The 16,748-nt window shown below is 33.7% G+C and overlaps 1 protein-coding gene across 2 annotated transcripts in view; it reads right to left on the reverse strand.

The window, feature by feature from the left end:
• Nucleotides 1–758: 758 nt before the first annotated feature.
• Nucleotides 759–16,748, reverse strand: part of LOC147070003 (sodium-independent sulfate anion transporter) — a 131,280-nt gene continuing 115,290 nt past the window's right edge. For both annotated transcript variants that reach the window (XM_085949350.1, XM_085949351.1), the window contains exons 5-12: nucleotides 14,418–14,593; nucleotides 10,801–10,955; nucleotides 10,230–10,391; nucleotides 8,463–8,575; nucleotides 7,510–7,683; nucleotides 4,647–4,797; nucleotides 2,888–3,064; nucleotides 759–2,033 (exon numbers count right to left, since the gene is read on the reverse strand). In XM_085949350.1, the coding sequence (XP_085805476.1) occupies nucleotides 1,726–2,033; nucleotides 2,888–3,064; nucleotides 4,647–4,797; nucleotides 7,510–7,683; nucleotides 8,463–8,575; nucleotides 10,230–10,391; nucleotides 10,801–10,955; nucleotides 14,418–14,593 (1,416 nt within the window). In that variant the 3' untranslated portion in view covers nucleotides 759–1,725. The remainder of the gene's footprint in view (nucleotides 2,034–2,887; nucleotides 3,065–4,646; nucleotides 4,798–7,509; nucleotides 7,684–8,462; nucleotides 8,576–10,229; nucleotides 10,392–10,800; nucleotides 10,956–14,417; nucleotides 14,594–16,748) is intronic.

Here is a 16,748-nt window from a genome sequence, read left to right on the forward strand (position 1 = left end):
GGTACCTACTGACATGGTCCATTACAGCACCTCATCATAATTGAGAGCGCAACAGCCCGAGGTGGGTCCTGACATCCTACAACAACTCTCTTCACCTGTCCCTATCTATTTGAATATCCATTCCATCATCGGTAGCATCATCTAGCTATCGAATTTTCACATCATCTATCCATGCCTATGGTCATTTTTAATTTTGTAATAAACAAAAGAAAATTCCACCATTATTGGTCTCCCTGTGACATTCTGTCACTCATAGTGGCAGCCATAATGGGATATTGCCATTTCCTCACATAGAAAAGGGAAAAATCAGGCAATTACAGTAACTTCATCCTATTGAAGAGGATAAGTAAGAGGTTTCTGTAAATAAGTGTTCTTCAAATTGTGACGTGCAAAAGATTTGCATACAAATATTTGTTTTGCATGTAGCACGAATAAAGCCAAAATAATACATTAAAAGGATGTTGCATTCTAACATTGATTGCGAGATTCTATCGCTAATATTATACAAAAACAAAATACTGATTAAACTTAACATAATTAAAAATTATTAATTGTGTTAGTATTACCTAATAATTATTAAAGTTAAATCTAAAAGTAACACTACGCCGCAAGAGAGTCCCGTCACTGAACGTAATCACAAATCAACATTATTAGCGACAAAGTTACCAGTCACTGGGCGGATAGGTAACACTATTACGAAACACCGGATTCGTCGACATCTTGAATCTCATTTGAAAGCGGCCATGTAATTTTTTTTTAAATGAGTGCATTTATGTGAAGTAAAACTTTTTGTTTTGCTCTCTAATTTTAATCATAGTCGTTAATGTGTGGCAACGGTGCGTGGTTATATATCGACTGTGAAAAGGAAAAAGGGGGTAATCCACACAATCCAAACAAGAGGTACAAAAACGTTTTTGTTATGGTTTTCGGTCAAAGTTAAAATACAAAATAGACAACCTTGAAGTGCACGATGATTAATAATTAGGTTTTATATCCCTAATCTGATTTGATAATGAATCCCTAATTATTGAATTAATTTAAAAAAAAAAACCAACAAAAATGATGGTTAAGTCGTTATTCCCAAGTCACTTCCTTCTTTTTTTAATCGCTAGCTAAATTTAGATAATAAATCGGCATGTGCAGCTTACATCCTTTGAACACAACGTGTATTTATTCGTGTATAACGTTACTATGCAATAAACCTATTTTGAAAAAACTGAGGGTTACGCCCTTTTTCTTTTCTAGAGTCGATATGTAATACTCGGGACAAACTGACCTAAGTAGGTAATACCTATATTGTCTTTTGGATTGCCTTTGATTGCATTATGTATAAAATTTAAGCGTCAATCGGCAAGTTTCCTTAGCCATCGTGCGAGCATCAAGCGATTTGTGCAGTGGGCCAAATGAAACCAAGTCGAAATCAAAACAATCTACCCTTTCGAGTAGTTTGTTTACTAAGTGTTTTCTAAATTCTTCACATCAGTGAGGGCTCTGGTTTCATAACTGTTTTCCGATACATATTTTTTTCAGATACATATTTATTAATTATACAGTTAAATTATCAAAAAAATATCTCAAATTGCAAGCTTTGTATTTTTCCGGTAGGTAAAGACATCGCCTTAATATCTGTTTGACTAAAGAAACCGGCTATAAAACAAAATCCAAGACGGGATGTCGGTGCTTCGTAACAGTATCACCGGAAGATCAAAAATAGAGAGCATTGATTTATAAGTCGTCGAGCCCCCTTGGCGAAACGGGTGCCTTGTTATTAGCACTCATGTTCTGTCTGATAACCGGGTCATTTCTCCGACTAATCAGAGGCACAGCGCTGTAGTTGTCATGGTCTTGTCCGTTCCGCGACTCCTCTCTTGCCAAAGACACTCTTGGAGTAATGATTTCTTTGAGTTCCTGGCTACCGTCGCGGATGGATGGAATTCTTCGGTCTATCGATGACGATTTCCTCTGATGATCGGCCTCCGGAATGTTTTTGTACATTCCATTGGTGAGGGTGCCTGGTCTGCTGGCGGCAAAATCTGACAATAATGATGGTAAAGGCTTCATGAATACTTATGAGAAGAAATATTTATAAGATTTATACTATTTCATAGGAATCGGCTTTAGTGATCCAGATTTTGTCTTTTAGCATGGCTGTACCTTTTAGTGGTGAAGATTGTCTCTTAGAATGAGATTAATCGCTTCGAAAAAAGCAAATAAGCTCACATACCTATCCACTGCATGACTATCCTCTATCTGTCTCTCTCCAATAATAGTATATTAGTCAATAGTTATCTCTTTTCCGCAATGGAATTGTAGATATTTTTTTGTGTATATTTTATAATATTTTTAGTGGCGAGTGGTGCAGGTAAACTGTTAAGATTCGACATAAATAGTGCACACTAAACTTTGTCAATCATACATATTTGTTTTCATTGAACCAATACATAATACAATTTGGTGCTGGCTAGGTTTTAAATTTCAATTAACCCTGCCTAACCAAACCATAATAGTTTATGTTTTCTATGAGCAATCCGACAAAACTAGTGCACATTTTTGCAGTCATAATTATTTGTTTTCATTAATTGCATAATTTTAGATACTTATTTTATAGATAGATTCATCGATTTTTAAAAACTAACTAACACCATCTGTAAATTGTAGTCTTAGTTCAATAAAAACAAATACGTATGACTAACAAAGTTTAATGTGCACTATTTATAGCAAATTTTAACAGCCTCCCTCCATCCACCCTTCGCTACTGGGTACCCGTGTCGCTAAAACCGATTCGTATAGAATAACGCAAATCTCTCATCAATCAGTGAAGTTTTTTAATTATAACAATTCTAATCTTAATGACATACAAACCCAAGCAAGGAATAAAAAGATATACCATTTAAAAGGGCATCGAGTTCACTAGAACCGTTGACATATTGGAAACTGGTGATGGCCGCCCCTTTGAAGACATCCACAACAGCCTCTCGAGGGTTGTAGAACACCAATGGTTGGTTTCTCCGGCTGAAGTCCTCAGCCAACGCTGCAATTCCTTTGGCGGCTGTGAAATCAGCTCCTAAAATGTGTCCAAAATGACAATTTGTTAATTTTTTATATACGTGCAAAGGTGCATGTTGTGGATAACACCAAAGGTCCACAAGAGAAGACCATGTGATGTCATTGCTGTCACAAACTGTTTAAATGGCAATGGTCTGGAAATATTATAATGTGATACAGTAAAATCTCGTTAATTTAATCGGTTCTATGCCTTCAGCAAGTTATCTTGCTCTATGAGGCCGTGATCGACAGGCCGCACATACAAATTTGGGAGTTATCTCGCCCGACTTTAAACTGAAATTACTAGCCACTGTCGATTGATTTGCATAATCTAAAAAATTAAATACACACTATTTGAATAATTATGAAATACTAAGAGCGCGATGCTCAATCGTCTGTCATAATTACACCAAAATTACAACAAAACACTATCCAGAAAGCCTTTCATAGTTATGATCAAGTTGTCTATGGTCCATCAAATCTGCAATAGCTTCGTTCTGTTTTTCTATTGAAAATATTACCATATATAAAAATTCTCTTTTTCATAATTTAGGTAAATTATTTTGTAATTGTTAAACGATGACAAAAATATGAAAAATATATAAAATAAATTCAATAACTATAAATACACAATTAATATTTAATTAAAATGATTAAATGTCTCCGCAATTAGTGAATAATATAAGTTATTTTTTGACCCAAGTTTTTCCCGATACGGTAACACTTTGAAATGTTGAAATGTCAGATTTTGTCATTTACAATTAATACAAATATGCCATGATGTGAATAATTATATAGAGTGATTAAAACTAATATTACCATGTTGGTGTGTAGGTAACTAAGTACTTATATATTTCAACTACCTATCTATTGGTTTAATATTACATAAATATCTAAATCTGAATAAGAAAAGTTAATTCATAATTCATTGACACTGACATTTCAATTCGATAATCGGTTTTACTAAATTAAGACATGTACAGAATCAAGAAAGTAAAGGAAAATATGTCGTATTAAATGTCACGGATATTTAATAGTTGTTCAATACCCATATTGAGATCAATTGTTAAATGAATTTGAGTGTATTGGCCGTTTTAAAGACACGTAAATGTATTTTGACAGCAGCTGTCAGTGGTAAATGGAAATACAGCAGGGGGGCAAGGGGGCGAGTTCATAACAAAAGTAGTCTATGGTTAAGGATTCCTTATCTCTATAATCTATAGTTAACAGATGGATTTCGGCTATTTACCAATTTTACTGTAAGTTTGTGGTAAGTATGAATTGAGCATTACGCCCTAAGTCACAAATTATCAGTATTACAGCGATTGTAGTAAGAGCTTTGCTCTACATTCAATGTGTGTCGTCAAAATTTTGCAGCCTGTCAGATACTGCCATAGTAATATCATGACTATTTAATATCTATACTTTAGTAGGCTGTGTATACCCACATCTTAATTCGCAATTCTGAACAGTTCAATACATAGTTTATTCATTTGTTTCAATAGTTTCAATTTAAATTGAATTTATACAAACAACCTACATAATCAACCGAAGATATCAATTATTAACATTTCATACAGACTGATGGATATTTTACGAACCTAAGACATATCTGCAATCTACGATGACAGGTAATTGGCAGCCTCCCTGCTTAGTAGCGGCTTTGCTGACCGTTGCTCGGATGTAATCCACTCCTGGGAAGTACAAACTGTTGCCGGGTGTTACTAGCAGGTATTCAACCCCCGAGGTAGTCTGTAAAATTCAAATGTAATAATTAATTGATGTAGCTCCAAATCAGTCAAGTCAAGGCAAACTATATAATATTATTATTACATGCCTGTGTGAGGATGCTCAAGGGTTACTATTCACTGTCAATGGCTGTGCTTTTGATACAGAAGACGCATCAGTGGCGTAGGGTGGAGGTAGGATGTTACGATCCGACATAAATAGTCAAGACTAAACTTTGTCAGTCATACGTATTTATTTTCATTGAACTAAGACTATAAATTGCAGATAGTGTTAGATAGTTTTTAAAATTCAATTATACCCTGCCTAAACCAAGCTATAATAGACAATAGTCAAAAAATATTCACCATAGATATTTTATATATTGAAAAATGTTTTATCTTGTATGGTTTGGATTAGGCAGGGCTTAATAAATTAAAAAAAAAAAAACCAACACCATCGGTAATATGTATTCTTAATTCAATGAAAACAAATAAGTATGACTGAAAAATTGTGCACTATTTCTGTCAGATCGCCCGTAGCGAACCAATATAATTATTATGGTTTGAGGCAGGGTTTAATTGATTTTTAAAAACTAACCAATACCATCTGCAATTTTTATTCTTAGTTTATTGAAAACAAATAAGTATGACTGACAAAGCTTAGGGTGCACTATTTATGTCGGATTTTAACAGCCTAACTCCACTCCTCGCCACTGAGATGCATATCATGTTATTAACTATAATTTAGTAACTACATTCACCACCCCCCACAATATGATGCCGCTAAGTAATACATGGAACGCCCAACCCCATGGCAACCACTGCAAGTAGGGTAGATAAATAATATGATAAATGCTTTTACAATTTATAGACACTTTGGAAAATAGCTCTTCCAAGAAATCCAGAATAAAACTTAATAACATCCTTCATCAGCCCTACAGATTGCTGGACTTTAAGTATGAGAAGATGTTACAATCTTTGAAAGGAGGAAATTATCGAGAATGGTCTTTAGCTAGGCTATGCTAACATATTACTTAGCATCCAAAAAGAGCTAAATGTGATAAATATAGCATATTTATCACTTTCTGTATTCAGGCAATTAATTATTACAATAAGTTAACCGTCTGAACTATCAAAAAGTGCTATCTTTCAACAATCCCTCTTTGGCTGTGTTAACTTTTAGAGCAAGACAGAGTATGTCAATTACATATTGAGAATTGAGATGCAAGATGCGACTGTTTTGAAAAAAAATTACATCACGGTTTACAAATTACAAATTACATTGCATACTTAATTCTTAGATCCCCGCGAGCTGTCAAATATCGAGTGACTAGTAGTAATGTAATATTTTTTGTTTTACTACATACTGCAATTATATGACAAATAAAATTGAAGAGTATGTTATGTTTGATGTTTCAATCAAAATTTCGAGCATTTCAAGGTTCAGGTGGAAAAAACATAGATACGCTGGCACGAACATACCCAAATTTGACTGAATAGAGACGTATTTTACAAGCATGTATTACGAATTCACCAATTACTGTAGATAACCGCGGATAGCTGCTGATAAATGCCTTGTGTATGGAATGGCACCCATGTTAATTTGGACCAATGAAAATAACGGAAACGTGGTAAAGTGTTAATTTTTAAGAATAGCTGCGCAGGGCTACAATCCGATGGTCTACTGATAAGGAGTCAACGATGCTAAACTCTGCTGCATTGTTAATTAGAATAATAAAAAAATGCGTTGTTTAAGTGCCCACATGCTCAGCGTAGGTCAAAATGGAGCTTTTATGGTATTTTCGACCATGTCCGATCCTAATAGGATCATATGGGCTTCCACAGAGTAGAGGTTTGTATTAACCGATTTTGTTTTTTACGAGAAATGGATGTCAGCCACTTGCTCAACCTATTAGGTCCACACCCTGACTCACACACAAATTGAAAAACAATATGCGTAGTTGCCAGACCCAGGATTCGAACCTGGGACCCACGGCATGATAGTTCAACGCTTAAGCCCCGCGGCCACCATGGGTGTAATGGTATTTTCAGACGCGCGTTAAAATGATCTTACTCCCTACTTCATTTATCATTTGTCAATTTATGGCTACGGCCGTATGTTGTAGCTTAGCCATTGGGAAATGCCAATAGCAATGGCGTATGTCAAAAAAATACTACCTTATTCTTAGGTCAATAATTATTATAAAGCAAACATTATTCGTAGGATGTTTATCACATTTGAATGGTTAAAGACATAGCTTATAATCAGTGTCTTTAGAATTATCTCCAAATCTGTTAATCGTGCCCATTTTTGAATAATAAAATGCCTAATTCTTGTCAAATTTGGGATCAAAAAGATTACAAAACATATTTTTTTATCGTAAATATGTCACTATATAATGTTAACATTAATTTTACTAATGGTTTTGTAAATGCGTTTAAAAATTAATAAACCAAAAAAATCTTAACACCACTTGGACGTACTGAAATATGACTGTATTCTAAAACATTAGAGGCAAAGCAAGAGGTTTAAAAGAATACTATTTTATGTAATAAAAATACTTAATTCAGTCATCAAATGTTTAAAAAAATATATAAAGGAAAACATGGGTTCAAAATTATATAAATAGATTATCTACAACGTTTAAGGAATGTCCAGGGTTATGCTCTGAAAATACCATAAAAGCTCCATTTTGACCTACGCTGAGCATGTGGGCCGTTAATTTATCATTCTCACCATGTTCTTTTCGACGTGCATAGATGGCCTGGCGCTCGGATATAGTAGAAAAACTAAATTCACCGCCACACCAAGAAGGATTCCAATCTCCACTCCGGTGAGGAGGCAGATCAAGAAAGTGACAAAGGTCGGCACCAAGTCTTTGCGGTTTGATCTCCACATTGGTTTCACTACCTGTAAATGGATAATAAATTCAAAGCAATTGGTCTCTCTTGTAGATCAAGTTCATTATTTTGATTGAATAGAAATACACAACACAATAAGAATGTAGAATTCTTCATTTAAAATGCATAACTTGGGAGTCTCAGAGACATATCTACCTATTAAGAAAAATATTGAATCGAGTAGGATCGCTTTCCAGCACATCTATTCTACATAAGGCTGCTATCGGCGGCTATCGAAGGTAGTTTATGATATTTATGTATTATAATTGTTCCAATAAGTTAGCCGTTTAAACTGTCAAAAATGTCTACATCGCTGAAAAAGCCAACACAGCCAAGAAAGGTGCTGTTAAAACATAGCACTTTTTGACAGTTCAGACGGTTAACTTATTGTAACAATTAACCACCTCAATACATAAATATGATAAAGTGCCCTCGATAGCCGCCAACAGCAGCCTTGTGTATAGAATAGATGCGTGATGGATACCAAGTATTTATGTCGGTAGTTTAAGCATAGTCACTAAAGCACTCCCCTAATCTTTTCTAGGGTTCTTGCAACAGATATGAGGCTTTTTCATTTTATTTGATTTCATTATAATTTATACATAATCGATTGCTCATTTAAATTTAATGTTATTCTGATTAACATTTTTACTTTTAAGTGCAGTATATGGGGCTCCGCAGAGTGGACGTTATACTAACAGATTTTTATTTTTACGACGAATGGTTGTTAACCAAACACCCAACACATTGGGTCGTCGCACGGGATCAAACACACATTGAAAAACTTACCTCATATTCAATCATGAAGATGACAGCACAAATGATGACGGCGGCGAGGGCCGCTTTCGGTATGAAATAGAAGTACGGAGTCAAAAGACTAAGAGCCAGTAATACCAGGACACCTGAAATACACATACAGGAGTCGATAACCTTTTTAGACTTACACATTGTATTCAACTTTTAATTTTAACCGGTTCTATACCTTTAGCGAGTATTCTCGCTCTATGAGGCCGTGATCGATAGGCCGCACATACAAATTTCCATGTCCGGAAACTTGTATGTATGCAGTTTGCCGTATTACACTTCACCGTGAAATGTTGTATCGGAAATATATGTGGCCGTATATTAAAGACAGTCCAACCTCTTTGGGTCGTATAGTACTGATATAAAATTCATATCTAAATAAAACAGGGTTCTTGTCGGTTTACACTTTACAGGAAGCCAGCAGCAAACAAATTTTGAAAATAGCCGATATATTGAATTATTCGTTAGGTTAGGTTTTCATTCTTGAATTCATGAATTTTGCCAAAATCAGCTATGAAAATTGGATTCATATTGTATCTAATAAAATTGGAGACCGTATAGTATACGGTTATCTCTTTCCAATAGAAAACTCACGGCAAACTGTGCCACAGTGAAATGTTTTACGTACAATTTACATGTAACCACAAATTTAGCGAGTTATCTCGTCTCAAATTCAAACTCTCAACTCAAATTACTAGCTGCTGTCGAGTGATTTGCATAATCTAAAAAATTAAACACACAGTGACATCGGCTTTGAATATTTATGAAATACTTAGCTACAAATTATCGATATTACAGTGATTTTAGTAAGAGCTTTGCTTTACAATCAAGGTGTGTCGTTAAAAATCTGTAGCCTGTCAGATACTGCCATAGTAATATCGTGAGGCATAGAAAACGTTAATAATAGGCCGCAAGTGTTGTAAATCCAGGATGAAGTTTTTGAAGGAGGCCAGGACCCGCCATGGGTTGTAGTGCAATAAATGATGATGAATAAAATATAATAAATAAAAACAAAAATAGAAAATTAATAACAGAATACAGTTTATCCAACATTAAAAAATAATAATAAATAAAAAATAAGAATATTAAAAAATGGCAGCTAATAAATATAACCAACATAAGGAGGTTGATTGCAAAGATGGTTTATATCATTTTACTGACATAAGGATCTGGATTTGACAGTTTACTTTACTTAGAGAATCAGAATCTATAAAAATATATTTTTTAAATGGAGATAACCGACTTTGAAACCAAAAGTCGCTGGTTGGGCCAATTATGGTCGCTTTCATCCCTCCTACCTAAAATCTAAAGTTATTGTCGCAAGACCAGGCGACCAGAAATTACGGGTCATCAGTCGAACGTGATTGAATAACATTCAGTTATGATGTGAGGGCATGCCCCAGGGACCAGTTTCAGCCAGACCGCATAACATCATAAAAGGTCAGTGCCTCGCATTTTAAGTGTAACCCCCCCCCCAGCGTCCACATCCACCAACACAATCATTCTTCCACAAATCAATTACAGTCCACTATGAAAAGCGCAACCAGTCCCAATTATTCGATGCAGAAAATGCACGCTGCCCACCAGTAAAGTTGCTGCCTGTATACTATACCTTTACCTGACCAAAAGTGTTGAAGAAAACTAAATGAGAAATAAAAACTCATTAGGTAGATTCAAATCTGTTTGTGATTTGCAGCTGGAATCTTATCTACTATTTTGATATGTAGTTATATTAATTAAATTACAACAAACCTGTGTATAGCCCTCCGAGAGGTGTTTTGACACCGCTGGCATGGTTGACGGCAGACCGAGAGAATGATCCAGTAATGGGCATGGACCTAGCAAAAGAGCCGAGGATGTTGCAAAGAGAGAGTGTCACCAACTCTTGGGTTGCATTCACAGTATCGCCACTCGCTGGAATAATACAATAGGTATGATTGATTTATAACACGGCAGTTTAGATTCTATTGTCCGATCCTAATGACGTTAGCCGCTCGGCCATTGTGGGACTGTACACCTACTCAAGTGTAAAATAAGTGTCAACAAATCAACAACATACAACAAAATCTTCAAGTGGCGATTGCATCGAAGTACAATTGTCATGTGAGATAATAATCCGTCGTGGGATAAATTCCGAGGACATTGATTATTCCATGGAACAACTGTTCGTCATCAAGGCCTGTGCCAACTGCTGCCTGGCCGTTACTCTACACTCCCGTACCCACTTTCCCATATGATCGCAACTACACCCCAGGTGTTATACAGTCCACTGCTTTTATCTTACCTTATGCGACCACTGTAAATTAAAAGATTTTTCACTTACCGAACGCTTTTGAAATGGCCACGTTCCCCAGTACAGCGATAACAGGAACCAAAATAATGGAAGATTTAAGTTCAGAGCACATTTCAATAAAGTTGTACGTCTGATTATTCAATGTGGTGCTGAAAGGCGGAAGACCAAATGCTGGCATCCCTGATCTGTAAACAAAATTAATCGCCCATAAATCTTCAGAATATTTTATTTACAAACATGTACAAATGTTAATAATTTGTCGTATTTTTTTTCTAAAAAAAGATTTTTTCTAGTGGCTATATGCACAAGATGTTTTCATATTAAATACCTATGTTCAATTAAAATATTTTATAAACTGTAGGTGAAAAAATAGATATGAATATCGTTTTTTAAATACAAAATATTTTTCACAAGTAATATCGACTGCTTGATCTGCAAATCGGCCAACTCCATTTGGGTAAATTGTTAAGGAAGGAGAGAAAACTTTATATTTTAACTACCAAGCGGAATTTAACAATTCCAAAAATACACATGGAATTTTTTTTTTTACAAATAAGCTGCATGATGAATTAATACACTATTTTAGCCTCCCTTTTATACATAAAAAAAAATTATATAAAGAGCGGAGTTGTTCCATTTACAATATCGGAAATTTGACACATGGCTGTTTTGTGTGAAGAACAATAACGCATTTATTTATAGGTTTAGGAATTTGAAATTTTGTGTGAGCATAGAAAACATGCTTTATAACAAAATGCTATCAAAACCTCATTTTTGGTATAACAGTGCAGTTGGCTGGCTTGTAGATTAAGCAGTCGATATGTAGTTTAATATAATAGGAGACTCTCGTAGTCCAGTCCGGGGGCTTCGATTCCCGGTGAGGTCACAATATAATATATCATATGTGATTTACTCAAATCCTTGGGTGTACGTGATTAATGCACTTATATAACTGATTACATTACTATTTCACTACACCACTGTCATTGGCCCTCGTGGCCTTGTGTTAAAAAAAGGGGGAAAAAAGAAAAAAATATTATCAATCTATTGAATGGTTATAAATTAATATTGACATTGCAATTTTACGTAATTGGAGTATGTTACTAAATAATATCTATGGAAAAAAATATATTTTAATCATTAGATTTTTTCGTAAGACTTCATTGTTTTTTACACCAAAGGCAATAGATAAAAATAAACATAGGGAAATTATAAATTATAAAACAATACAAAGAAAAATATAATATCGTCAATTTAAAGGTAAGTTGATATGAATCAGTAATTATAATCCAACTCGTCAATAGTTTATAATTGTATTGTTACATATATTATATTGACGAAGTGTGTGAAAAATAAAATGACTACAATATTGTTAACGCTGTTGGAATCATTTCATAATTTTTTTTATTCTTTTGTAATAAGCAGATACCTACTTTACCTACCAACCATTGCCCTCACTAGGTTTAGTTTTTAAAGAGGCCATCTTTGTAGAAATACAAAGTCATGGGTCGTGAGTTGGAATCTCCGACTGGCGAAAAAAAGATGTTTTTTTCTCAATTTATATTAGTTCCAGTGCAAGGACCCAATCGCAGTAGCGACGGGTGGATGTAGGCTGTTAAGATCCGCCATAAATAGTGCACATTAAACTTTGTTAGTCATACGTATTTGTTTTTATTGAACTAATACTACAATTAGTTTACAAATGGTATTGGTTAGTTTTTAAAAATCAATTAAACCCTGCCTAAGCTAAACCATAATAGTTTTGGTATCTTTTGAGCGATACAAAAAATTGTGCACACTTTTTCATTCATACTTATTTGTTTTCGTTGGATTAAGAATACATATTATTGGTAAATTTTTTAAAATTCATTAAGCCCTGCCTAAACCAAACTATAATAGATAAAAAATATTATTCTATCTATAAAATATTCAAAGTTATGTATGATTTAATCTCCATAATTTTGGATATTTCATAGATTGACAAGTATTTTTTTACTATTATCAATTATGGCTTGATTTTGCTGGATTTAATTGAATTTTAATAATTACAAGATAAACAGAACTTTTTATATACTTACAACATTTTTAAATTTTCTGTTGAACCATATAAACTTGACTTGACTAGCTTAAACGATCAAAAAAATTTGTACTTGACATGTCATATTGATTTCCATAGTAACGCACGTATATATTAATAATTTAGTTGCTAGGACCCCATACCCCTAGCAACCGATAATGGTGTCGAAATAACTTTTCATACAAAACAGAATTAACTGAAAATGAATTCAATTCTACTTAAAGATGGCTAAAACTATTAAAAAAATGCATTGGCATCGTGTTCTGACATATTCTAAAAGTTTCAAATGTCTAGCTAGTCGGGAAGTTAGTTAAAAATCGATTGCAAAATTTGTACCGGACAAATAAGAATACAAGCTATGAAAAACGTTGTACAAATTAACCAACAACATCTGTTAATTGTAGTCTTATTTCAATGAAAACAAATACGTATTACTGACAAAGTTTAGTGTGCACTATTTATGACAGATCTTAACAGCTTACCTCCAGCCTTCGCCACTGCCCAATGGGTAGGGGTGAAGGTCCGGTAATACAAACTCCACACTACGGAGACCCATATGTTTTATTTTGGATCGAAAATATAAATTTAAATTTACTCACTATCTCACATTGGAATAAGAGTGATTTTAAAGATTTTCACCATATTACCTATTTTGAAAAATGTATTGTGGTATAAATATTTTGTATGTACAGCAATATGTAGTATATTATGTACTAGGGAATCCAATCCCGAGCCAAAAATCTGATCCCGGGATTTCGGGATTACAATTTGACAATCCCGGGATCCCGGGACTGGTCCCGGAATTGGCATTTTTTTCCATTGTCAATATAAAATTTGTATATTTAAAAATAACATTGATAAAATCAGTCAAAAATAAATCTAGTATAATTTATACTATTTAAGACATTTATTGTTAATATTGTATACGTTCAATCTTGGAAATACATGAGTTTAATGGAGTAAATAATATTGTAATATAAATAATAATGTGAATTTAATATGAGATTGCTGTTTCTGATAGTAAAGACTTAATGAATGGGTTAGCGAGATTTAAAATAGTAAAGCAACTCATTGTGTAGGTACTTATGGCCTTTCCGCTTCATAAATCTAATTAGTCGGCTAAATATGAAACTGCCGTAAAACGTAATCATGGTGAAATTACTTTGTTAATAGTGCGAAGCATTGTTTTTTTTTCAATCATTCTCATTTTTATTAATTTATGTGAAAAAATAAAATGAATCAGCAACTTACACATGGGTATAAATCAAACTTCATTCAAACTCCGTTTATTTCTAATACAGTTATTTGTTATTAAAAGTATTTTTTCTGTTATATTTTCGTTTTTATTTTATTTTCCATAAAAATTGATAAAAAAATCAATCCCGAAACTTTCGGGATTATGTTTATCAATCCCGGGATTCATAGGTATCAAACATAGTCCGGGATTGGAGTCCCTATTTTGTACAGCAATGTCCCTGCAAACAGGGTAATGAAATTTACCTTTAAATTGACGATATGCAACCGATGGTTTAATTCTAAATGGAGTGCTGTGCACGAATTGCGTACCCACCTAACCTTACCGGTTAGCAAGAAGGGCGACCCTCCCCACCACGTCTCTGCTGAGTAAGCGATTACAGAACAAACTATCACCATGAGGGCGTTCCTCGAGGTGGACAGCAGCCAGAGAGCTTTCCCCAACACCTTGGTCCTCTTAGAATCGCCTTTCGGCTTTACTTCCTTCAATTTCTGAAACAAATTTACAAAAGAAAAATTAGCAAATGAATTGTTATTTTTTAAGTTGTTTTAGGGTCACAGTGATGAAGATTCATTACTAAACGGTTATTTGTTATAAGAGAAAAGAGTAGGACACATCTTTTACTTTCCGGGTGAGTGCTCTTGTCTTTACGCTATCGATCTTTCTATAATACATGAATTTCTTATAACTAGTTTTTAACCTGTTCTATGCCAAGAGGTAGTATGGCCATATACAGAGGGCCGCGATTTTCTTTGAAAAAATAAACCTTAGTAAATATTCTTTTTTTGGCATTATATTAATACTATATCATATAGACTTACCAAATTAATACACAATGTGTCCATCTACTATAAGTAAACGGAAATCCCGGCGTGTGATTTGATAAATATCGGATCTGTGGCACAACCTACTAGCGACGCGTTTCGGTAACCCAAGAAAGCTTTGTTTAAAATTGACGTTTCATTGATGATAATATAGAAAAATTCAAATGTAAGTATTACATTATGATCCTAAGAGATGTCGCTGTGTGGACAAAGTGATTGAATTATTCAAAACATTGACCTCGGCCGATATATTGCGTTTCAAGTGGAGCGTCTTTGCACGCGCATTTTGCCTGGCTGGCCTTCTGTTCTCGGAATAGAAAAGCGTGCTAGGACACTGGCGGCAGTTATCCGGTTAAACTGATGTATTTCAAGTTTGAAGTACCTCAATTGAAATGTTTTTGAGGTTTCTAAACATTCTTAAACCTTGTGTATATTTGGTATCGAATAAAAAAATGATTATTTACTAAACTTTATCACTCATACTTATTTGTTTTCATTGAACTTAGAATACAAATTGCAGATGGTATTCGTTAGTTTTTGAAATTCAATTAAACACTACTTACAGTTCTTAGTTCAATGAAAACAAATAAGTTTGCATTATTTTTGTCAGAGCTACACAGCTTACCTCTACTATTATGGTCTAGTCTAGACAGGTTTAATTAAATTTTAAAATCTAACTATCACCATCTGCAATTTGAATCCTTAGTTCATTGAAAAGTAATAAATGACTGACAAAGTTTAGCGTGAACTATTAATGTCGAATTTCTACAGCCTACCTCCACCTTTCACCACTGGTTGCCAATCATAGATAAAATCAGAATTCCATTACAAAAATCAATAAGTTCTCATCGAGATCAATTTGAAGTAGGATGTTTAATCCTCGACTCTTTAAAGCAACTTTAAAAAACAAACTTTACTTTGCAGCCGTTCATGATTAGGATTCAAATATTTTCATTTCCAGACGTGTAAAAAATAGAGATGTAAATCGAAATTGTGTCCATAAAAGGTCTTGAAATATATAATGGCATCAATTACAACCATTTTAGCAATTGCCCTATAACAGAATAAATACATACTTACCATTTTCTAAATATGTCAATAGTTGCAACATTTTTTTGTACTCACTCCTAATAATGTGTATAAACGGACTGATTATATGTAAATCTAATTCTTTGTAATAGATACCAACTCAAAGCATAAATAATTATATTATTGTAATAACAATGTTTGCCATACTATCATTTATTTTACTTATCAATAATCCCTAATACAAACATGGCAACAATATTTTTCTGGTTAACTAATGAAGTAATAAATAATTGTAAAGTAAGGTTTTGAAATAGAATGACAATAATATAATAAATTATTGTTTTACAAGTAAAATATTTCACAATCAAAATAAAACACAGCAATAATTTTTTTTAATTAATAGTAACTTATTGCTTTATTTGTAATTATTATAATTGGAGTTTTAAATGAAAAAAAAAAATACAAATGCTACCAGAAAGGCAATTTTTGAACACAGCAGTATCGAAGCTATGATTTTGTATGAGAAATTTTATTTCTGCTTCGATTTTGACAACCGCATCTGAAAATGGCTGACACTTTTGAGTTTCACATGCTTTGGCGCAATTTCGTAATAATTTCATAATAGTATTCCATACTTTAAAGATGTATAAAAGCGGATCCGAATCGATTGGAGATGTCACTCGATTACAAATGTTTGTTCCATTAAACTCACATCGAACCGAATTGCCGTTATATTTATTATTATCATCATTATTTGAAACAGTAAATAAATTCTAGCCTCTTTCACGAACAA

Source organism: Rhyacophila brunnea, unplaced genomic scaffold, assembly GCF_057557595.1.
Source record: "Rhyacophila brunnea isolate RB1 unplaced genomic scaffold, BYU_Rbru_1.0 scaffold_22, whole genome shotgun sequence".
NCBI classification, from domain to species: Eukaryota; Metazoa; Arthropoda; class Insecta; order Trichoptera; family Rhyacophilidae; genus Rhyacophila; species Rhyacophila brunnea.